We start from the raw sequence: 21,640 nt of genomic DNA on the forward strand, positions 1-21,640 counted from the left end.
CTACTCTACTCCTCCAGACCTGATGACACCCTTTTAGAGGAGAACTTGCTTTAGATTTTGACTATGGAGTAGTTAGGGGAAATAATGTTGTCCATAAAAGTGATTTTGATCATCCAATCCCCTCCTCATCCCGTCCAGTCCTAACTACGCCCTCTTAGCCCTCTTAGGTGGGATCTGGATTTTGGGTTGTTGCTATGGAGGGGATTGGGTAAAGACAATTGTCCTAAAATAAGGTTTTGACTACCTAAACCCCCAAATCCATCCCCCTCCCTGACTGCACACTCTTATGGTAGATCTTGCTTTAGATTCTGTAAAGAATGTTGTCTCCTTCCTCCCCATTCTGACTACATCTTTTCTGAAAGGCTATCTTGTCTTAGGTTTTGCTACTGAGGGCTTTGAATAACGGTAGCTGAGGTAACTGAGGGCCTTGGGGATCTTGACCACCCAACCCTGCTCCATGCCACCTCCTTCTTACCCCCTGTCCTCAAAAATCCCAAAAATCCCATGTGACACCGACAACCATTGCTGAATGTTGACAGAACTGTTTACAAAATACTCTCAAGATTATGACAATCATCAAAACATTGTCAAAATAAAAACAAAACATTCAAAAAATCTAGTTTACATTCTTATCAAGGCTTTTGTGGATTACAAAATGCGATTCAGTAACTCACAGCATCAGTCAGTTGATAGATTTTGGACCGTAAATGTTACAAAGCAATAATTATGAAAATTTTCGTAATAATTTTATTAATAAGTGAAATTTCATCAGTTCCGATCGACGATGGTCGGATAATTTTTCGTGATGATAATAATGAGGATGCTGAGGTTGTCAACAGCCAGCAAGTCAATCTACAGCGGTTGTTGGATGATGAAAATTTATTAAAATCTGACAATTTAACGACGGAATTTTTAATTGATGAGGATGCTAAGGATGTGCTTGAAAATGGTGAATTCTATCAAGGTGATATTGTCCTGATGGAAGATCAATTGGATATGCTTAAAGCTACAGATGATGAATTTGGAACTAGGACCGGCATTTTGTCACAATATTATCGATGGCCGAAGAATAGACTTGGAAAGGTTATTGTGCCTTATGCTTTTTCTAATCAATACAGTAAGTAATAAGGTATTTGAATGGGATGAATTAGGTGATTAATCCAAAAATTCAAAATCAGTCACGCGTGACTCTCACTGACTTGGTGCTGGATTTATACTGAGTCATACTGTCCTATTGCTGGATTTTGGATTGATAAACCGATGTGTGCTATTAAGGAAAGTTCGAGGTTCTTTTTTGGAATAATATGGTCGCTATATACTGAGTATGTCGGGGTTTGATAGCCCTACCTATCCTTTCCGGCGTCAGGACATCTTTATGTCTGATTTTATCCATACGGTAACGTATTGATTCCCTTGCAAAATCATTGTGATGGTTATTAGTTCAAATTGATCCACTGTGGATTATAATTGATTTTGAGAATTCGGGACGGCTAAGTTGTTATGGTTTAGTGAATCAAAAAGTCTTGAACTGGGGTTTTCCGGGTTTGACACAGGCATCCTAATCGTACCTCTCAGATTTAGTACCATACCATGCCAATTGTTCCACTATGCTGCATCTGTCTCTTTCCTATACCAATATAAGTAGAATCCTGATTCCAGCGCTCATGAATAGTTTGACTCAAAGTTTGTCAGGACTCTGGGAGTCGGACTACACAAGACTTCATTCCGACTCCAAAGTCTGATTCCTGTGGATTCTAATCCCAACTCCTGTGGACTCTATCTGGACTTCTGAGAACTCTGGTCCCAAATTCACTAAACTCCATTCGAACTCTTATCAATTCTGTTTTGACTCCCAATACTCCCTCTGACTACATCCTTAACACTAAACAATCACTCCTTAACTTAATTCTAATCCAAAACAAAATTCTCCATTTCCAGGTCTCAAAGACAGAGCCAAAATCCTATTAGGTATGAGAGATATAAAAAAATATACATGCGTAGAATTCAAACCACACAGCAATGAAGCCGACTACATTTACATCTATTCCGGCGATGGATGTTCATCTAATCTCGGAAAAGTTGGCGGACAACAAGCAGTAAGTCTACATCGACAAGGATGTCTATCACGTGGCACAGTCATTCATGAGCTCATTCATGTCCTTGGATATGATCACATGCACAGTCATTCAGACCGCGATCAATATGTCCAAATTATATGGAATAATATCAACAAGAAGCTGTACAATAATTTTGAAAAAGTCAATCCGAATAGATTTAGTAATTTTGGAACTCCATATGACTATTATTCAGTCATGCATTATTCACCAAAGGCATTCTCTAACAATGGACAGAGAACAATTGAACCAACAGATACAAGATATAGGAACATCATTGGACAACGATTTGGACTGAGTAATGGCGATGCTAAAAGGATTAATAATATGTACAATTGTTTTAGATAATTTTGATGAATAAATTGAAGAATTTTGAGGATTTAGACTATAAAATTAGATTTAGTTAATAAACCGACTCCCGAATCTTCCTTTGGAGCATGCCACAGGCTACCGGCTAGAGAATAGGATAGAGGATAGGATAGAGGATAGGATAGAGGATAGGATAGAGGATAGGATAGAGGATAGGATAGAGGATAGGATAGAGGATAGGATAGAGGATAGGATAGAGGATAGGATAGAGGATAGGATAGAGGATAGGATAGGTGGACTAAGGTGATTAAACCAACAGAAAAAGCAAAATTCTCCAATTTTCTAGAATCTTAATTTGACACAAAACCCAAAAATCCGATGTCAAGCATATTGAGAAGGTCATGACTCATTAATTGTGGAAATATCAAGAATAAAGCACAACAAAAAGTCCGAAAAAACCACGTTTGAATTATTTTAGGGCTTAAACAAAACAAGAATTGATAGAAATTTTTTTTGACATCTTCAATTGGAATTTCCGAAATAATAAAATTGGCTGTGTCTATCCACAGTTTTGGGTAAAAATTACAAATTTTTTTCTCAGTTGCCAATTATTTATCACTTAAGTCAGAAGTAGCTTTTGGTTCACCAAAAAAAAATTATGAAATTTTTAGTGATTTTTTCAATTTTTATTAATTTTATTGCGACTTTTCCCGTCGATTACGATCAAATTGTATTTCCTGATGACAACAGGCTAGACAGGATGAGTGGCAAACTGAATTTAGACAAAAGAACGCAACTTGATGATCCAAATCTACTAAAATCAGAGAATACAATTGAAGACACAGAAGAAGATTCAAAATTTGAGCATGGAAATCACTTCCAGGGTGACATTGTCCTACTTGAGGATCAAAAGAAATTCTTAAATAATACAGACTTAGTCGGTACCCGGACTGGACTGATTTGGGAGAAATATCGATGGCCAAAGAATAGAAATGGACGAGTTGTTGTTCCTTATAAGATGTCTAATGTATTTTGTAAGTATTGCAATTATTGATTAAATACCAAAGACCGAAGAGACCCGAAGACCGAAGAGACCCGAAGACTAAATAGACCGATGACCGAGGAGACCGAAGAGACTGAAGAGACCGAAGATGACCGAAGAAGAACGAAGATGAACGAAGATGATCGAAGACGACCGAATACGGCCGAAGAGACCGAAGAAGACCGAATATGACCGAAGAGACCGAAGTGACCGAAGTGACCGAAGAAGACCGAAGAAGACCGAAGAAGACCGAAGAAGACCGAAGAAGACCGAAGAAGACCGAAGAAGACCGAAGTGACTCAAGTGACTGAAGAGACCGAAGTGACCGAAGTGACCGAAGTGACCGAAGAGACCGAAGTGACCGAAGTGACCGAAGTGACCGAAGTGACCGAAGTGACCGAAGAAGACCGAAGTGACCGAATAAACCGAATAGACTGAAGAGACCGAAGAAGACCGAAGAAGACCGAAGAGACTCAAGTAACCGAAGTGGTCGAAGTGTCCGAAGTGACCGAAGTGACCGAAGTGACCGAAGTGACCGAAGTGACCGAAGTGACCGAAGAGACCCGAAGTGTCCGAAGAGACCGAAGAGACCGAAGTGACCGAAGTGGCCGAAGTGACCGAAGTGACCGAAGAGACCGAAGATGGCCGAGGACGATCGAAGAAGACCGAAGTATGTGCCTTACTAATATCTAATTCTTCTCTTTCATTCCAGCATACAAAGACAAATTAAGAATAGTTTCAGCCATGAATGATTTACAGCTATACACATGTGTTCAATTCACCGCACGAACATATGAAACTGATTACATCAACATCATCTCCGGTGATGGATGTTTCTCAAATATTGGACGTGTTGGTGGTATGCAGTATGTCAGTCTACAAAGGAGAGGCTGTTTATCACATGGAACAATTTTACATGAATTAATTCACACATTGGGATATGATCACATGCAGAATCATCCAGAACGTGATAGTTATGTCTATATATTGTGGAATAATATTGTTGAGAGGCAAAGAAGTAATTTCAAGAAGGATGACTACAGACAGTTTAGTAATTTTGGAACTCCATATGATTACTATTCTGTTATGCATTATGAGCCGTATGCGTTCTCGAAGAATGGAAAACCAACGATTATGTCATTAGATTCTAATTATAGTAGGATTATTGGACAAAGGAAGTCATTGAGTGCTGGTGATGCTAAGAGGATTATTAAGATGTATAAATGTTAGATTAAGGCTAATAAATGATGTAGAAATATTAAGTTAGTGAAGTTTGGGAATATTTCTTGATTTTCTGTCAAATTTTGGATTACTTACTTACTTCCTTGGCTGTGGTGCAACGTTTAAAGAACGACTGTAGACAGCTCTATCTTTCGATAACTTCTGACAATTTGGGACAAATATTGGATTAGATTTAGTATTCAAGTAGTTATAATTGAAGAAAATTCACTCAATGATGAGGCCGCAGGTGAGTCTTGGCTGCCGTCGATGATATGTTCTGCATGTTGCCGTCTTCTGAAGGTTGCCCACTTCCAAGATTGGATGGGTCTTAACCGTTTATCCTTTTTGGATTAAATTGTTCAATTTACTACGATTTTTCGAAGGGATAATAAAAAATCATCAAAAACGCTCTTGCTGTCTTCTGACAATGACCCCTTCTCCAGGTTGTCATGTCATCGATCGGAAGCCATTACTTAAGGTTGTTGCCTTCCACGGATAACCACTGCGATGCGTGTAAATGCACTTGCGCTAACTAAGTTGGCATTCAAATCTTGATTTATCCTTCTTCAAATTTGCTGCATCCAGGAATGTATTCAGAATGTGAAGGGGGGAAGGGTGGAGGGAATAGGGACAAGATAGGAGTGTAAGCAAAGTGGACAACCAAAAGCGACAATAAGTGAAAGGAAAGGGGGAAGGGAAAGGGGTAAATGAAAGGGTGAAGGAAAAGGGTGAAGCACGAGAAGTGAGTTGTGGGTTCGGATTGGCCCAAAATCTTCAATTTACAAGGGTTTTGGGTTTTTTGAGTAAACATCTTAACTTCCCCTAAAGAAATGCGATCCAACAACCCTACCTCCTCTCTTAAATCTTCACAAACCCCTTGTTACATCCACAGTCATCAACAATCACAACAAGTTACAGCTGATTCCAAAAACTACGTCATTCGGTCATCCTAAATGATAAATTATTCAATTTTAAAACAGAAACGTGTGTTTTTGGATATCTGGGTATTTTTATATTCAGAAAGACCCGAAATATTCTTGTAAAAGATATCAAATTATCATTAATAATATCATTCAACTCACAGCATTTTTGAGCCTGTTTTTAACACTTTTGCGTCATTAATTCTAGATCTTCAAGATCTTCAGTTTATCAGTGTGCATTGTCGTGTTCGGACGGCTTAAAAATGCAGTCAAAGATTTTGACGATTTTTTTAGTGGCAATTTTGAGTCTAGCTGCAGGACTTCCAGCTTATAAGGACGTAATTATCTATCCAGACCACGATAAAATTGAGGAAGAATTCATCACGGATATTGAGGCTTTAAAAGCTGATCGTCGAAATTTAATCGGCGATCCAAATTTATTAACAGCCGAAAATTCAACAGCTGAATATTTAATCGATTCCGATGCAAACAAGGCACTTGAAAATGGAAACTTTTATCAAGGTGATATAATCATGGAACAGGAACAAATGGAATGGATTAATAGTATGAAAGCTAAAGATGGTGAACCACAATCGGATGAAGATGACTTTTTGGGAACTAGAACTGGATTGATTTGGGAAGGATATAGATGGCCGAAAAATTCATTGGGATCAGTCATTGTGCCTTATGTGATTGATGACAGGCATTATAGTGAGTATTAGTGACTCGAGCGACTCGAGCGACTCAAGTGACTTGAGCGACTCAAGTGACTCGAGCGACTCAAGTGACTCGAGCGACTCAAGTGACTCGAGCGACTCAAGTGACTCGAGCGACTCAAGTGACTCGAGCGACTCAAGTGACTCGAGCGACTCAAGTGACTCGAGCGACTCAAGTGACTCGAGCGACTCAAGGAACTCGAGCGACTCAAGTGACTCGAGCGACTCAAGTGACTCGAGCGACTCAAGTGACTCGAGCGACTCAAGTGACTCGAGCGACTCAAGTGACTCGAGCGACATGACAGACTCAAATAACAAAAGTAACTTAAACCTCTAATTCCTCTCCAATTTTCAGATGTCTTCGATGAGCTGAAAATCCTCTTTGCGATGCTTGACATCGAAAAGTTCACATGCGTCCAGTTCGTCCTTCGTACCAACGAAAGGAATTACATTCACATATATTCAGGAGATGGATGTAACTCACATCTTGGAAGACAAGGTGGTCGACAACTGCTCAGTCTTAAACGGAACGGCTGCATGTCACGTGGAACAATTCTTCACGAGCTAATTCATGCACTTGGATATGATCACATGCAGAATCATTACAATCGTGACAGTTATGTCCACATTCTTTGGGATAACATTTTAGAGTCAGAAAAGAGTAATTTCGACATTGATAATCCATTTATGTTTAGTAATTTTGGAACTCCGTATGACTTTTATTCAGTCATGCATTATGCTCCGTATGCCTTTTCAAAAAATAAACGGCCAACAATTGTACCAAAAGATAAATATTTTAATAAGATAATTGGACAGAGAAATGCATTAAGTTCGGGTGATGCTGAGAGAATTAATAATATGTATAAATGTTATACTTAAGGAGGGAGTTTAGGGGCTGGGGTTGGCAGGGTGTAAACAAATTGAGGGAGATGAGTGGGGTTTAGGGGGTTTAAGGGTCATTCCATCTCTATTTTGGACAAATTCTTCAATTTTCTAGAATTTTTCGTGAAACTTCTGGAAATTTTGGGTACCTTAACAATTTTTGGCTACCCTACTAAGGCCGGAGCTTCTTCCGCTTTTACCCCGGCCGAGGGTGATTTAGGTGAAGCCCTCTGCCCCTTTTTGGACAAAATTCTTCAATTTTCCTTGTTTTTTCATCAAAAAATTCCAAAATTCTTCCGAATTTTGACAATTTACACAAAAAAATTATAAAAATTACCAAATACCACCTACATATGCCCATGTCTCTGCCCCCAATCCTCAAATAATTCTGACTACGTCTCTGGATTCGGTTGATGAATTTTAAGCAAAAATGTGTATTAAATTTCAACAAAATAAAACTTTGAATATTTTTTATAAACATATTTTCATTAATAATTTACTGAATTTGTTATCATAAATTTAGAAAAAACAAGTCTTAATCTTTTCAGTTGACTACACATGTCTATGATGAGCTAAAATGACTCACAAAACCAGGAACAAAATTCCTTACATAAATAGCACTAATCGGTTAATCCAGTGTTGGTCAATCTTTTTATTTTTCGCGGTACAATTTGGTGATCTTCCGATTCCGATTCGATGGTCTATACCAAAACCGTACATGGCATATTTATCATGGCATTTTCAATGATGTTTGGCGGTACACTAGTGTCATGTGGCACACAGGAAACCAATCACTTGATTAATCGATCGAAATAAGTCTCCGGACCGGCGTGACTCTAAATTGATACTTGTTTACTTTCTACGCTAGCTGTACAGATCGACTGAGATTCATGGCTAAGATGTTGCCTGAAACTGGCTCTTTCACTGGTTATCGTTTGACAAATTCCAATATCACATGCAATACAGTCTCTGACTCTGGCAAGATTTCGGGTTCAAAAACATGACTCAGACTAAATGCTGGATTCGGCTAAAATAGAGCATCAAGTCCGTGTGGCACAGTACATTTCGCATCAATTAACCGATCAATGTTATTCAGTTTGCCACTGTCGTGACTCCAGCATAGAGCCAAATTTAATCCAAATCCAGCATTTAGTCAAAGTCACTACAGTCTGGAAATGGATTTTGGATCAATTCATCAAGTGTGTGTCGCAAGACACTAGTGTAACATCAAACAATCTCAAAAATGCCATTTCAGTCGAGGCTTACCACCAAAATGTGTCGCGAGATATAAAAGGTTGCTCACCACTGGATTAACCGATTTGTGTTGTTCGAGTTGTAACTGCCAGGCTAGCGTGACACTTTCATGGTGCCGAATTTAAACTGAAACTCTAATCAATTGTTATGTCGGCCTTGTTCCAGATTCTCGATTGTATTGTTCTATTCAGATTAAGCAATTTATTTCTAAATTTCATGAAAAATTGGAACAAAAACTACAAAAGCACTCCAAAAATCCTCATTTTATCTTCCAAAAACCTGTCCAAAAATTGACCAAAAAAATAAATAAATCAATAAATCACCTCAAAATAAACAAAACAATTCAAGATACACGAGCCATGTCCCATTCCAAACATACCAAAAAAAATGAGAAGAAAAACATCCAAAACATCATCACAAAAAACATCAGTCAATGTCAATGCCACTCAAGCTTCTTTCTCAAAAAAAAAAAACTAGTTTCTTATTACTTTTTCTACTCATTTCTCATCATCATCTCAGTCGATCGAGTTACGCAGTTGTGCTTACAAGTTCAGTTCCATTTTTTTTAATATGAAATTATATTTTTTACTATTTATTGTGTCTAAAATCACATCACTTCCGGTACCGGACGATCGAATTGTATTTCGTGATGACGATGACTATCTGGTCGATGACAGTGCCGATGACATCCGACTAGATCAATATGAGCGGCTGCTGACTGACTCAAATTTATTAAAATCCGATAATACGACAAAGGAATTTTTATATGATGAAAAAGTTCCAGCAACAAGACTTGAAAATGGACAATTTTATCAAGGTGATATAATTTTGGTGCAGGAACAGCTTGATATACTGAAATATCCAGATGATGATGATGATCCATTTGGAACTAGAACGGGAGTTATATCGGAGAATTATCGATGGCCGAAGAATAAGGAAGGAAAGGTTATTGTACCTTATAAGATTGAGGAGGGAACATATAGTAAGTAGTATTTTTGTAGTGTTGATTATTAATGAAAAGTGCTGGACGTTCCAAGTGTTCCAAGTGTTTTGAGCTGGCAAGGGTGCTATACTGGCAATGGCACTGAATTACCGAAGGTCCTAGCGTAACCGTCATGGTTTGCTGTTCTAAGTCCTGGCTTTAAGTGCCAAGTGTTCTGGACTACACAATGTCATGGCTTGCCAAAGGTTTTGGACTACCGTTCTGGGTTTCTATCCTAAATCCTGACTTTACATGACTATTGCCCAATATTACATAATGTCCTGGGTTACCAAAAGTGCTAAGCTACCGTCCAGGGTCTAGACTTTATGTTCTAAGTGTCAAAGGCTGCCAAGCGTCATAAGTTGTCAAAGTTTCTGTGTTACTGCCCTTGGTTACCGTCCTGGTTTACAGTCTTAGATCCTGGCTTTGTTCTTTGCTAAGTGTCCTAAATACACAAGATCCTTGGTTGCCAAAGCCCTTGGGCTACCGTCCTGGAACGTCACAGGTCCTGGGCTACCACATTGAATTGCGAAAGGTCTCTGACTACCGTTATTGTCCTGACCATTGATCCCAATGTGTCCTGGGTTACAAAGCTATGTCTGACTTTGCTCTTTTTGCATTTTTGCCGTTCTAATTGCCAAGCTCAATTTGTGTGTTGTGTACAGTTTTGAGGTCTTTGACACATAATGTGTCTCGATTGGTTGATCCACAGTTATATACTCAGTGTCTGGATGATTTTTTTGTCAGATTGTAACTAAGTTTGAACTGAGTACATTTTAGGATACTGCAGGTCTTTTGACGTACTTGTGTCCTTGTAACTCTCAGAACTTCTGATCCCAACACCCCCAGTGGGCAACCTGTGCTGTGCCGTCAAAAAATTGTTGAAAATGCCTTGAACCGAATGTCATGTATTCAATGCCTTATCATCAAAAGGCTTACGATTTAAAGGGTGATGCAATAGTTTAGAGTGCCTACAGCTAATAGAACTGCACCTGTTTTGTGCTATTCAGGAGTTTATTAACAGGAATATGGGACAGTTGTATTGCGAATGAAGCTCAATGTCAGGCTATAGCGATGGAATTTCCCCATAGAAAATTGCAGTTTTATTTACAAAAAAAAACAGTAATTAAGCAATAAACTATTTGGTATTCCCATTTGTGTATAACTGTGACTATCTTGAGGCTTAATAAGAATTAGCATGGATACTAAGGATTCTTTTGTTTTGACTTAATTCCATAGAATCAAGCAAGTCTTAAGCCAAATTCTAAGAAATAATACAAAAGTTAGTTTGCAGCAACAATTTATAGCCAATTACATTTCAATTCTTTTATTTCACTCTCAAGTTCACGTTCACATGCGAAGATTTGACTCACTTCTTATTGAAGGAATTTCCATCTTAAGTGTCCATAACAGGTTTTCTGAAACATTACAATTCAAGATGTAAACAAAATAATCGATCAAATAAGAAATTTTGCCCGAACGACACAGCTATGAATAGCAAAAATCGTTTAATTTATATAAAATCTGGCAATATGCCGGCATGACTCTGATGACTCTGAGATTGTATTGGATTTAAATCGAATCCTGCATTCAGTCTTTTGCCCAGAATACGCCAGTATCGATTGAAGTTTTGATGCCTCTTACCCTCCTAGACTTACTTACTTACTTCGCTGACCGTACAGGTCAATCGTAATCCATGACCTCCTGACATGGTGATTCCATGACAGGAATCACTTGAAGCTGGCTCTTTTGCCGGCTTCCACATGCCAATTTCCGATACCCAGCTCAATACAACCCTTGTAGATACTAAGTTCCATTATAAGCTACTATTTGAAAGCTAAGTGAATATCTAGAAAGGCATAATCCATAGAAAAAGCATGTTTGTGGTCTCAGGCAGTTGTGATTCTGGCTTTGCGACGTATTAAGTGTCATTTGAGTGCGTTCATTGTCGGTGAGTGTGCGGCTTAGGGCGGCCATCTGCTGTATTTTTGCCGGGACGCTGCTGTACATTTCTGCCTTGCTGTTTTGTCCCAATAAAGCTCAAAATTCACTCAAAATAGTCCAAAATAATCCCAAAAGTGCCAAATTTAAAACTTTCTCGATTTTTTCCAAGAGTATCTTGATATTTTGCAAAAATCTTCTAGTCACCCTAGTACGGCTACACTTTAGAGTCACCTTAGTCTAAGATATCATATTATTTGCCATTTTTACTATATAAGCCTTTAAAGTTATGTTATTCCTGCAAGTGTTTCGGATCCCACTATGAACTATAACTCTAAAAGGTGTGGTACAACAGATTGAAGTCGCAGTGCCTGCAGCTCATAAAGATGGGCCCTTGAAGCATTATAGAGATGCTATTCCTACATAATGTTAGCCCACAGCATACTCCTTGGGTCAATCACACGTCCACAAATAACAACATTTCTTCTTCTTTTTTTTAGACTTTGTTGATCGTATTCGCATGTATCTCGGCATGTATGACTTGGAGAAGTATACATGTGTAAAGTTCAAGCAACGTGAAAATGAGCAAGACTATCTATTCATCAAGGCAGGCAAAGGATGCTCATCGAATCTTGGTAAACTTGGCGGTAAACAAACAGTCACTCTACAACGTAATGGATGTCTATCACGTGGCACAATCATCCACGAACTAATTCATGCACTTGGATATGATCACATGCACAGTCATTCAGAACGCGATAAGTATGTGGATGTAGTTTGGGACAATATTGATGCAAAGTCACGTAAAAATTTTGATAAAGTCAATCCGAAGAAGTTTAGTAATTTTGGAACTAAATATGACTTTTATTCAGTCATGCATTATTCACCGACGGCATTTTCAAAGACTGGTAAGCGTACGCTGGTGCCAAAGGACAGCAGGTACAGGAATGTCATTGGACAGAGAGTCAGTTTGAGTGTTGGTGATGCTGAGAGGATTAACAATATGTACAAGTGCAAGTGATGTAGTTAAATAAGATTCTGGGATGTGGGTGGGCAACCTGTGTGATGCGGGGTATTTAGGGCAGTGATGGACAACCTTTGTGTCGCGGAACAAATCCGTGTGCTTGTTAAAAATGCCATGAACCGTGTGCCATGTGCGGTTTTGATCGAAAATTACTACCAAAATATTTCGCGACACACAGGTTGACCACCCCTGCCTTAACTATAAAATATTGTATAATGAGAAAGTGAAATAAACAAAAAAAGTCGTGTCTAAAATTTCTAGTTTCAATTTCTACAAAAAGCCTTGAAAGTTGAAGATTCTTAATTAGTCGATGAGGTTGTTGGAGTCACGGAGACGGCGGGACATGCTAATTATTAAAGGTGTTTTTGTATTTGTTTTAGAAATTAATTAATTTAATTTGTTTTTTAAGGGAAAGTGTGGCTTATATAATTTTAGGAATTGGTGAAGTAGGTTGCAGTAAGGATTAGAAGTTCTTGGATTGAAGTTGACTGTATTGAAGTCTGGAAAAAGAATTTTAAATTTAATAGAAAAGTGGAAAGTTTGAAAATATATTTTAAAATTTTTAGAAAACAGTTTGAAAATTTAAAAAAATTTTGAGTTTAAAAATTTGATTTTAAACTTAAATATTGAATTTTAAATTCAAAAAAGTCATTTTAAAATAATTAAATTTAATTTAAAATTTATTTAAAATATTTAATATTTAAAAATAATTTTAAAAATTTTATTAAAAAATTCAAAACTTTGATTTAAAAATTTAAAACTTCAAAAATTTAATTTTAATTTTTAAAATTTAGAAAATATTTAAAAATTTAATTTAAAATTTAGAAAAATTATTTTAAAATATCAAAAAATTTAATTTTAAATTCAAAAATTTAATTTTAAATCCTAAAATTTAATTTAAAATTTTTAAATTTAATTTAAAATTGAAAGATTAATTTAAAAATTCATAAATTTAATTTAAAAATTCCAAATATTTAATTTTAAAAATTCGAAAATTAAATTCAAAATTCAAAATATTTAATTTAAAAATTCATAAATTTAATTTAAAAAATTGAAAAATTCAATTTAAAACTCTAAATTTAATTTTAAAATTCTAAAAATTCAAAAAAATTAATTTAAAATTTTAAAATAATATTTAAAAATTTTAAAAATTATCTAAAAATTTTCAAAACTAGAAAAATATCAAAAAACTTCAAAAATCATGAATTCCTTTCCAATTTCACTCCAAATTTCCATAATAATCCTAATTTTCATCAACTTTACATCTGCACAATTCAACCTTTCTGCCAATGCATCAGCATCAATTGGCTTAAACTTATCACAAGACCAAACCGCAAAGTCCATCGACGATGAAATCAACCAAATAATCCTCGACATCGCCACAAACCAAACAGCCAACAATGAATCCACATTAGAAGCTGATTCCGATTTTTCAGACACAAAAACGTCACCTCCAGTTGAGGCTGAGAATGACGACGAATTTGACAACGAAACTGAAAATTCAGCTGACATAACTCTCGATGAAGTCCTCCTCCCAGACATCAGAAGCACCAAAGACACCGACGCATTTCTGGCAGCTGAAGTGGCAAAAGAGGACAAAGTCAAAATTCAAGGACCAAAGCAACGTGGAAAGCATTCAAAGAAGCCCAAAAAAGGCGGCAAGAAAGCCAGACGAAATGAGAAAATTGTTTGTCATGCTGAAATTGAAATTGATCCACAAGAACCAATTTTTAATGAACATTTTGAAAAATATTTTGAATAAATTAATTTAAAATTTTTTGGTTGATTTTTTGGTGGTTTTATTGGAGTTATGACGTCATTTTGTATTAGATTCCAGGGTTGCTTAAACTGTGTGCTGCGGGATATAGAATTTTTTAAATTTTTTCAATTTTTTTTTTCAATTTTTTAAATTTTTTTTAATTTTTAAATCTTTTTATTTTTTTATTTTTTTTTTAAATTTTTAAATTTTTAAATTTTTTTAATTTTTAAATTTCTAAATTTTTTCAAATTTTTAAATTTTTAAATCTTTTTTAACTTTTCAATTTTTTTAATTTTTTCGAATTTTTTCAATTTTTTAATTCTTTTAATTTTTTCAATTTTTTCAATTTTTTTAATTTTTTCAATTTTTTAACGTTTTTCAATTTTTTCAATTTTTTTGATTTTTAAAGTTTTTTCAATTTTTTCAATTTTTTCAATTTTTTCAATTTTTTCAATTTTTTTAATTTTTTCAATTTTTTAACGTTTTTCAATTTTTTCAATTTTTTTGATTTTTTAAAGTTTTTTCAATTTTTTCAATTTTTTCAATTTTTTCAATTTTTTCAATTTTTTCAATTTTTTCAATTTTTTCAATTTTTCCAATTTTTTCAATTTTTTCAACTTGAATCGAGTCATTTAACAGTTAATGTGAGTATTCAAGGTCATTCAATTCAAATCAAGGCCTCAGCATCGCCCATTTCCCCTCAAATTTACCCCAAAGTCCAAAATACCAAAATAGAAAGTCCAACAAAAAAAAAGAATCAAATCAATTTCTCATTTAGCACAGCTTAAATCTATTAATACGCAAAATTCTGCAATTTTTGACTAAAAAAAAGCTCACAAAATTGGCTAATAATGAAATTTTAATGAGCACTTTAGCACTCAATATTCCATGATCATAATAATTTAATTTTGGAATTTTTGTCAATGACACATCGGGGAAAATTAAGCTGTTTTTTGGATGGATGTGACTGTGAAAATTGGTCTTTATTTTTAATATAAATTGTGTTGTTTATTTGATTGTAAATTTAGTTAAATTGTGACAGATATTTGAAGAATGTTGTAGAATTTTTCGAGAATTTTTAAATAATTTTGATATAAATTGAGAAAAAAAGTTAAAAAAAATTAAATTTGTGGAAATTGAAAGTTAAAATTTTTGAATTAAAATTGAAAAATTTAAAAAAAACTGAAAAAAAATTAAATTAAATTACAACTTTAAAATTTTTTTAAAAAATTTAAAATTCAAAAAAATTCAATAATTAAAACAAAAATTTAAAATTTAAAAGAAAAACTAACATTTAAAAAAAAAGTCAAAATTCAAAAAAAAAATTAAAAAAATTTCAAAATCTGGAAAAAATTCAATTTAAAAACTTTAATTTCCGACCCAAAAAAACACCAAATTTAAATAAAAATGTTGAAAATATTTACACTTGTGTCAACTATTTTCATGGCTTTAACTGCATCTGGCATGCCTCAACAGCATCAGCCACAGCTCCAAATACAAACAACAGAATCTATTCCATCATATGTGGTTCTTCCACAAATTCCAAATAACTTGACACCACCACCACCAGGTCATCCATCATCATTCAGTATTGGTGAAATAAGAAATCGTAAGTAATCTAATTTGATATAATCTAAGTAGATTTGTAGAGAATTGACCTAGATTGCACTAGGATTTGATGAAATTTGATCCAAGACCAATGCCATGTCTGCCTGAGCTGGATTTTCCACCATACGTCTAACGGGTGACTCTAATGACTATAGACTTTTGAATAGAATAAATCGGTTAAACTAATGGTTTACAACCTGTCTGTTGCGGCATTAGACACAACAGTGTGCCATCAAAAATGCTTGGAAGTTCTATAAAGTATGCCGTGAAGAATAAAAGGTTGCCCAACACTGAGGCAATCGAACAAAGACTCGACAATTGGCCGAAATGAGCATGGTGTCGGATATAATGCAAATCCAGCATGATCCTGGAACACGATTCAAAATTTGACTGTCTTAACACAAATGGTGCCAAAAATAACCAAAATCTGGAATAATCCGAATAGGGCCGACTCTAATCCGATTGATGACGATTATGGCCCGAACCCGGTTAAATCTATATCTCCATATCACCATGTCAGAGTCATACCGTTCTGAGGTCATATTTTTGAAATGGCTCAGAATCAGCTTGAGTTTGATCTGCAGCCAGATTTGATGAAATCCGACCTTATCTGACCCAAAGTCATCGAAATTCTGGTTTAAGCTCTGCTCCTGATTTGTTCTGATTTCTGATCTTTGTATGGTCTCAGTTCTAGGTCTGGTCTAGCCTCAGGTCGGATTCCACACAAATCTGATCCAAGCTCAGAGTCACCCAGATTTGCCACTAAATTCCAAATTCCCACCTCAAACTCAACTAATTCCTTAAAATTCATCTCAGTCACATTCCTAATTTTAGGTCGTGCAGTTTCAAACGTAACAGCCTATTCAGCACCAGTTTCCTATTCATCATCATCATCATTGTCCTCATCGGAAGAAAGAGCATCAAAATTGAATAAAAAAGCATCATCTGGAATTGCCAACGCAACATCAACCAAACAAAATGATGAGTCAAGATTAGCCGACAGCGGACGAGCCAAAATTGAGGCACATTCAGCACCATTGGCACAGATTGATTTACCAGGCAAGATGCCACCTGCAACACATCGCATATTGATGAATGACTCAAATGTTGATGAAACGTTTGCTGGAAATGTCACAACGAAGGCAGCAGTGCCAACAACTGTGATGACTGATGAGGCACACAGTACGACTGTTGGAAGTGGACATTAAGTGTGTTTTGTGAAATTTTGTATTGTGAGGAAATAAATATTATTTTATACAGCATATCCAATTGGAATCTTATTGGGTTTGAGGGGATTGGCTTTTCAGGTTAATTGGGGGTTTTTTGGATGTCTTTTAGGAAATGTGAAGATAAGCTTGAGGCTGTTGAAGGGCTCATGAGTCTCCCTGTGTCTCTTGTGTCTCTTGTGTCCCTCGTGTCTCTTGTGTCTCTTGTGTCCCTTGTGTCCCTTGTGTCCCTTGTGTCCCTTGTGTCCCTTGTGTCCCTTGTGTTTCTTGTGTCTCTTGTGTCTCTTGTGTCTCTTGTGTCCCTCGTGTCTCTTGTGTCTCTTGTGTTTCTTGTGTCTCTTGTGTCATTTTGTGTCTCTTGTGTCTCTTGTGTCTCTCTGTGTCTCTTGTGTCTCTTGTGTCCCTTGTGTCTCTTGTGTCTCTTGTGTCTCTTGTGTCTCTTGTGTCCCTTGTGTCTCTTGTGTCTCTTGTGTCTCTTGTGTCTCTTGTGTCTCTTGTGTCTCTTGTGTCTCTTGTGTCTCTCTGTGTCTCTTGTGTCTCTTGTGTCTCTTGTGTCTCTGTGTCTCTTGTGTCTCTTGTGTCTCTTGTGTCTCTTTGTGTCTCTTGTGTCTCTTGTGTCTCTTGTGTCTCTTGTGTCTCTTGTGTCTCTTGTGTCTCTTGTGTCTCTTGTGTCTCTTGTGTCTCAGTGTCTCAGTGTCTCAAATACAATAAAACCTCAAAAATTCCTTACAAAACTTCTCATATTTATTAATATACTCATTATAATCTAACAGCTACACATCCTTATCGCTTAAAAAGATCAATATCCGAATGACTACTTTTATTAAATTTCCCCAGCCGCTTTGCATTTGGCAGTTGACTTAAATAATCCAAAATAATTTTGTTCCTTAATCCAAAGAATCGATCACCGTCCGGAATAATTATTGACGATCGACATTCTGATGCCTGCAGCAGTTCCGAATGTACATCATCGGCTGAATTTCCAATGAATTTTGTGTACGGATCTGATTCCTTAAAGATCTCAAAAAGTGGAAAATTGCCATTGTCAAGTATCCGGCATGTAAAGTTAGTTCCATTAAAGACTCTCGATATTTTATATCCAGTTGGATATATGACATTCTCTGTATGATATGCTGGACGGTCGTAGACAATTTTACCAAAATTAAGCACCGTAATTCCATCATTTGAAATGACAAGAGGCAGTCGCGGAATTTGTGGACCGACCTGGACATGCTTTTTGACTATTGACGTCGATCCAACAATTTTTTTAATCTCATACGGTCGCTGACTCATGCTGGCTTCGGAATTTGTGTCGGAATTCTTTCTTTTGTACTTCACAACTGCTTCCGTGCTGGTCTGGAAGAATTCTGGCTCATATTCAGCCATTTTACGGAGCAGAAAGTCACGTTCCATTTTGGACACGTCGATGGAGTTCTGGATCTTTGAGATGTTGTCGCAGAGTGCTGAATTCTCCTAAAATTTATGGAAATTTGTTACTTATTGCCCAAAATTAGATATAAAGTTACTTACAACAACAATATTTTTGATGGTCCGCTTCAATTTTCGGATTTTTCTCTCATATGTGGACATTGTTGGATATGATATTGCTTGATATTGATGAATTTTGACTCAATTTGATCCTTGAAACTTCGTTAATCCTTAAATAATTTAAATTATTTCTGTAATGTTGACAAATTGCAAAGTTTTTGATTGAATCTAATGTTTACATACATTTTATAGAGTTCTACACTACGGGAAGTATGCAACTGTGTGATTTGAGTTTTGGCGCAATTTCTAATAAGACCGTTACGAGAGATGTGAATTGAGAGATGTATGAGAATGTGGGAATTGTGTTCAAATTGATGCCTATATTAATTATGAATTTCCTGAAGACACATGGTACCTGTCAGCAACAGAGTCAGATGAAAGGCCTTTTGTAGAAACCAAGGCTCCATATTGGAGAATGGTTCCAGTTAGAAAGTAAGTACATGGTACCCGTAGTATCAAGGAATGTAACATGAAGGAACCCAAAAAGCACAAGTCGGGTAATTAATCAAAAATCCTAACATTGGCCGGAATGGGTATGACTTGGTGGTGGATTTGGTTTAAATTCGGAACATTTTTAGAGTCACGTCGACCTAGTGTAGGATTATAGACCGATTTACATCTTGATCCATGCAAGAGAGATTCTTTTGATTCTGGAATCCATTTTCACACTGAAACATGGCCATAAACTGCCATAAAAAATATCACTGACAAGATATGAATCAATTTTTAAACCAAACCATCTCAGAAAATAGACAGTTGAGATAATGAATGAAAATCTGTATCAAACTTCATTGAATATAGTTAAACCAAGATTCATGTTGGTCATGCATATGGATTTTGTATTTTCTATTGACGGGTGCCTTCTAATTAGAAATTTTTTCGGCAATTTATAAGCGATAGTCGGCTACAGATTCAAAATCAGGGTGTTATCTTGGGATGTTCATGGTTCTCAATTGGTTTATCATCAATAAAGCTAAGATTTTAACTTAAATAGCCCGATACACTAAATTACAGGGTTGGTCTTTCAAATGAGATGTCAAGCCACCTAAAGGGTATGCGTCATGTCTTGGTATTAACGCGGTAATGTACCGATACCATGGGAAATAAATTATACAGTTCAGAGTTCGCATGGATGATAATTTAATCGGCAAATTTAAAAACCGGTCGAATAACGGATTTCGCAGATGGCCTCTACCGCAGGTTGTCGTCTTCCGCCTATAGCTTCTGTGCGATTCTTATGAAAATTATGAACATTTATGCTACATCATTTTAATTGTCATAATTAAATCCCAAAACTGATTAATCCCGATGTCATCAAGCAGCTTATAAAATCATCAAAAATGTGTGGAAATATCAAAACCAAACCAAACCAAAAAGACAATAGATTACAACAACAAAAAAGAAGAAGAACAAGAAGGAATAAAGATGTGCTCAATATCCATCCACTTCTACCTGCTTTGTGTTCAATTTAAATGGCTCATACATAATATTTTTATATATGTGCATCTACGTGCATCCAACTACAATTTTTAAGGTCCCAACAAAAGGAATAAGAACAATAAGAAGTATGAAGGTTTAGGTAAAGGAATCGACAATTTAATAAGAAAAATCTCAAGGAATCCTAATCAGAGAATTTTTTTTCTTGGGCTGAGTCTTTTATTGCATCCGAAAAGGATCGCATTTTTTTTGCTTACCTAAGTCTTCTTGTTCCTTCTTATTTGCTTATGTCTGTTCATTTACTGCTGTTTGTGTGGTTGTGTTGATGCCTCTCAAATTTCTCTTTTACATACGAAATTCCAATAAGGTATGTGTTAAGGCAAAGGAATTGAAAGAATTGTGCCGAATTGTGAGAGGGAATGAGAATGAAATTCTAAAGTGTAATTCCTGTAAAAAAAGAATTTTTTTTCCCTCCAAAAATATTTCGGATGACGCTGTTTGGAAGTGATGGGTATTTTTGAGGGACTTTTTGAATTTTATAAAATTGAGAAAAATTGAATTTTTATTGAATTGTCAAAAATTTAACGAAAAATTGAATATAAAAAAGGTTTAAATTTTCAAAATTTTTTAGATTTTTTGGAATTTTTAAATTTTTTAAAATTTTTTATAATTTTTTTGAATTTTTTAGAGTTTTTTAGGATTTATTTAAATTTTTTTGATTTTTAAAATTAAATTTTTATAGAATTTTTTAAGTTTTTAAAATTTTTAAGAAATTTTCTATAATTTTTTGAATTTTTTAAAATTTTTTTGATTTTTTTTTTTAATTTTTTAGAAGTTTTTAAACCTTTTAAGAAACCTTTAGAATTTTTTAGAACTTTTTTGAATTTTTCAGAATTTTTTAGAATTTTTAAAAAATTTTAGAATCTTTTTAAATGTTTTCAAATTCAAATTCAAAATTTTAAAATAAAAGTCGAATCCAAATTTCAAAAAAATTCAAATTCAAATTTTAACAAAAAGTTTAAATTCAAATGTTTAAAAGAATTCAAATTTTTGAAAAATCTAGTTTGAATTTGAAAGAAACTTAAGAAAAGAAACTTAAATTCAAAACACAAAGATAAATTTGAAATTTTTAAAGGATTCTCAATATAAATTTATATAGTTCAAAATCTAAATATATTTGAATTTAAATTTGTAAAGTTCCAAATTCAAATTTTAAGTAAAAAATTCAAAATTAAAAATCAAATTTTCAAAATTGTTCTTAAAAAAATTGAAATTTTGATAAAAACTTCAAACTTAAGTTTGACAAAATTTCTAAATTTTAATTCAAAAACTTCAAATTTTAAAATTAGGTTTCAAAAATTAAATTAAATTAAATTTATGTTTAAAAATTCAAAAATAAAATCAAATTCAAAATTTACATTTAAAACTAAAATTTAAACTTTTAAAATAATTTAAAAAAGTTTTCTCAAATTTTGACTTTCACAATTTCAAAAACTTCAAACAAAATCTCAAAAACTATTCAAAAATACCAAAACTTTCTTCCTTAAAAACTACAAACTATTCACAAAAATATCTCGAAACTTTTTCCCCCATGACATTATTTACAAACAAATCCCAATAAGAAAAAAAAGGATCTTTTCGATTCTCAGAAGAAATT

General features: G+C 34.8%; 6 protein-coding genes across 7 annotated transcripts; 5 read left to right on the forward strand and 1 right to left on the reverse strand.

The window, feature by feature from the left end:
• The first annotated feature begins 669 nt into the window (after positions 1–669).
• On the forward strand, positions 670–2,507 carry LOC139088639 (hatching enzyme 1.2-like). The gene is made up of 2 exons (XM_070637893.1): positions 670–1,117; positions 1,939–2,507. The coding sequence occupies exons 1-2, from the start codon at positions 727–729 to the stop codon at positions 2,460–2,462; spliced, it is 915 nt and encodes a 304-aa protein (XP_070493994.1). The 5' UTR covers positions 670–726; the 3' UTR covers positions 2,463–2,507.
• A 547-nt stretch (positions 2,508–3,054) lies between these two features.
• Positions 3,055–4,706, forward strand: LOC139088646 (hatching enzyme 1.2-like). Its single transcript, XM_070637902.1, has 2 exons — positions 3,055–3,457; positions 4,178–4,706. Exons 1-2 carry the CDS (start codon positions 3,082–3,084, stop codon positions 4,693–4,695), a joined length of 894 nt encoding a protein of 297 aa, XP_070494003.1. The 5' UTR covers positions 3,055–3,081; the 3' UTR covers positions 4,696–4,706.
• A 1,115-nt stretch (positions 4,707–5,821) lies between these two features.
• On the forward strand, positions 5,822–7,678 carry LOC139088634 (high choriolytic enzyme 1-like). The gene is made up of 2 exons (XM_070637889.1): positions 5,822–6,317; positions 6,678–7,678. Exons 1-2 carry the CDS (start codon positions 5,870–5,872, stop codon positions 7,199–7,201), a joined length of 972 nt encoding a protein of 323 aa, XP_070493990.1. The 5' UTR covers positions 5,822–5,869; the 3' UTR covers positions 7,202–7,678.
• Positions 7,679–8,967: 1,289 nt separating this feature from the next.
• On the forward strand, positions 8,968–12,659 carry LOC139088629 (low choriolytic enzyme-like). Its single transcript, XM_070637883.1, has 2 exons — positions 8,968–9,440; positions 11,882–12,659. The coding sequence occupies exons 1-2, from the start codon at positions 9,029–9,031 to the stop codon at positions 12,400–12,402; spliced, it is 933 nt and encodes a 310-aa protein (XP_070493984.1). The 5' UTR covers positions 8,968–9,028; the 3' UTR covers positions 12,403–12,659.
• A 2,700-nt stretch (positions 12,660–15,359) lies between these two features.
• On the forward strand, positions 15,360–17,036 carry LOC139088649 (uncharacterized). Of its 2 annotated transcripts, none has more exons than XM_070637906.1 (2): positions 15,360–15,773; positions 16,589–17,036. In XM_070637906.1, the coding sequence occupies exons 1-2, from the start codon at positions 15,572–15,574 to the stop codon at positions 16,978–16,980; spliced, it is 594 nt and encodes a 197-aa protein (XP_070494007.1). In that variant the 5' UTR covers positions 15,360–15,571; the 3' UTR covers positions 16,981–17,036. The 2 variants fall into 2 exon arrangements, with proteins under 2 accessions (XP_070494007.1, XP_070494008.1); XM_070637907.1 differs by having other exon boundaries at positions 15,383–15,773; positions 16,607–17,036.
• Positions 17,037–17,720: 684 nt separating this feature from the next.
• Positions 17,721–18,740, reverse strand: LOC139088644 (transforming growth factor beta regulator 1). Its single transcript, XM_070637900.1, has 2 exons — positions 18,529–18,740; positions 17,721–18,471 (listed from the first exon to the last, which is right to left on the reverse strand). Exons 1-2 carry the CDS (start codon positions 18,586–18,588, stop codon positions 17,782–17,784), a joined length of 750 nt encoding a protein of 249 aa, XP_070494001.1. The 5' UTR covers positions 18,589–18,740; the 3' UTR covers positions 17,721–17,781.
• Positions 18,741–21,640: the final 2,900 nt, after the last annotated feature.

Source organism: Chironomus tepperi, unplaced genomic scaffold (genome assembly GCF_022539635.2).
Source record: "Chironomus tepperi strain 1889 unplaced genomic scaffold, CSIRO-AGI_Ctep_v1 contig_168, whole genome shotgun sequence".
NCBI classification, from domain to species: Eukaryota; Metazoa; Arthropoda; class Insecta; order Diptera; family Chironomidae; genus Chironomus; species Chironomus tepperi.

Coding starts and splice junctions, on each gene's coding strand:
- LOC139088639 (XM_070637893.1), top strand. CDS start 727: ATGAAAATTTTCGTAATAATTTTATTAATAAGTGAAATTTCATCAGTT. Junction 1,118..1,938: donor TGCTTTTTCTAATCAATACA/GTAAGTAATAAG, acceptor CTCCATTTCCAG/GTCTCAAAGACAGAGCCAAA.
- LOC139088646 (XM_070637902.1), top strand. CDS start 3,082: ATGAAATTTTTAGTGATTTTTTCAATTTTTATTAATTTTATTGCGACT. Junction 3,458..4,177: donor TAAGATGTCTAATGTATTTT/GTAAGTATTGCA, acceptor CTTTCATTCCAG/CATACAAAGACAAATTAAGA.
- LOC139088634 (XM_070637889.1), top strand. CDS start 5,870: ATGCAGTCAAAGATTTTGACGATTTTTTTAGTGGCAATTTTGAGTCTA. Junction 6,318..6,677: donor GATTGATGACAGGCATTATA/GTGAGTATTAGT, acceptor TCCAATTTTCAG/ATGTCTTCGATGAGCTGAAA.
- LOC139088629 (XM_070637883.1), top strand. CDS start 9,029: ATGAAATTATATTTTTTACTATTTATTGTGTCTAAAATCACATCACTT. Junction 9,441..11,881: donor GATTGAGGAGGGAACATATA/GTAAGTAGTATT, acceptor TCTTTTTTTTAG/ACTTTGTTGATCGTATTCGC.
- LOC139088649 (XM_070637906.1), top strand. CDS start 15,572: ATGTTGAAAATATTTACACTTGTGTCAACTATTTTCATGGCTTTAACT. Junction 15,774..16,588: donor TATTGGTGAAATAAGAAATC/GTAAGTAATCTA, acceptor AATTCATCTCAG/TCACATTCCTAATTTTAGGT.
- LOC139088644 (XM_070637900.1), bottom strand. CDS start 18,588: ATGTCCACATATGAGAGAAAAATCCGAAAATTGAAGCGGACCATCAAA. Junction 18,472..18,528: donor CCATCAAAAATATTGTTGTT/GTAAGTAACTTT, acceptor CATAAATTTTAG/GAGAATTCAGCACTCTGCGA.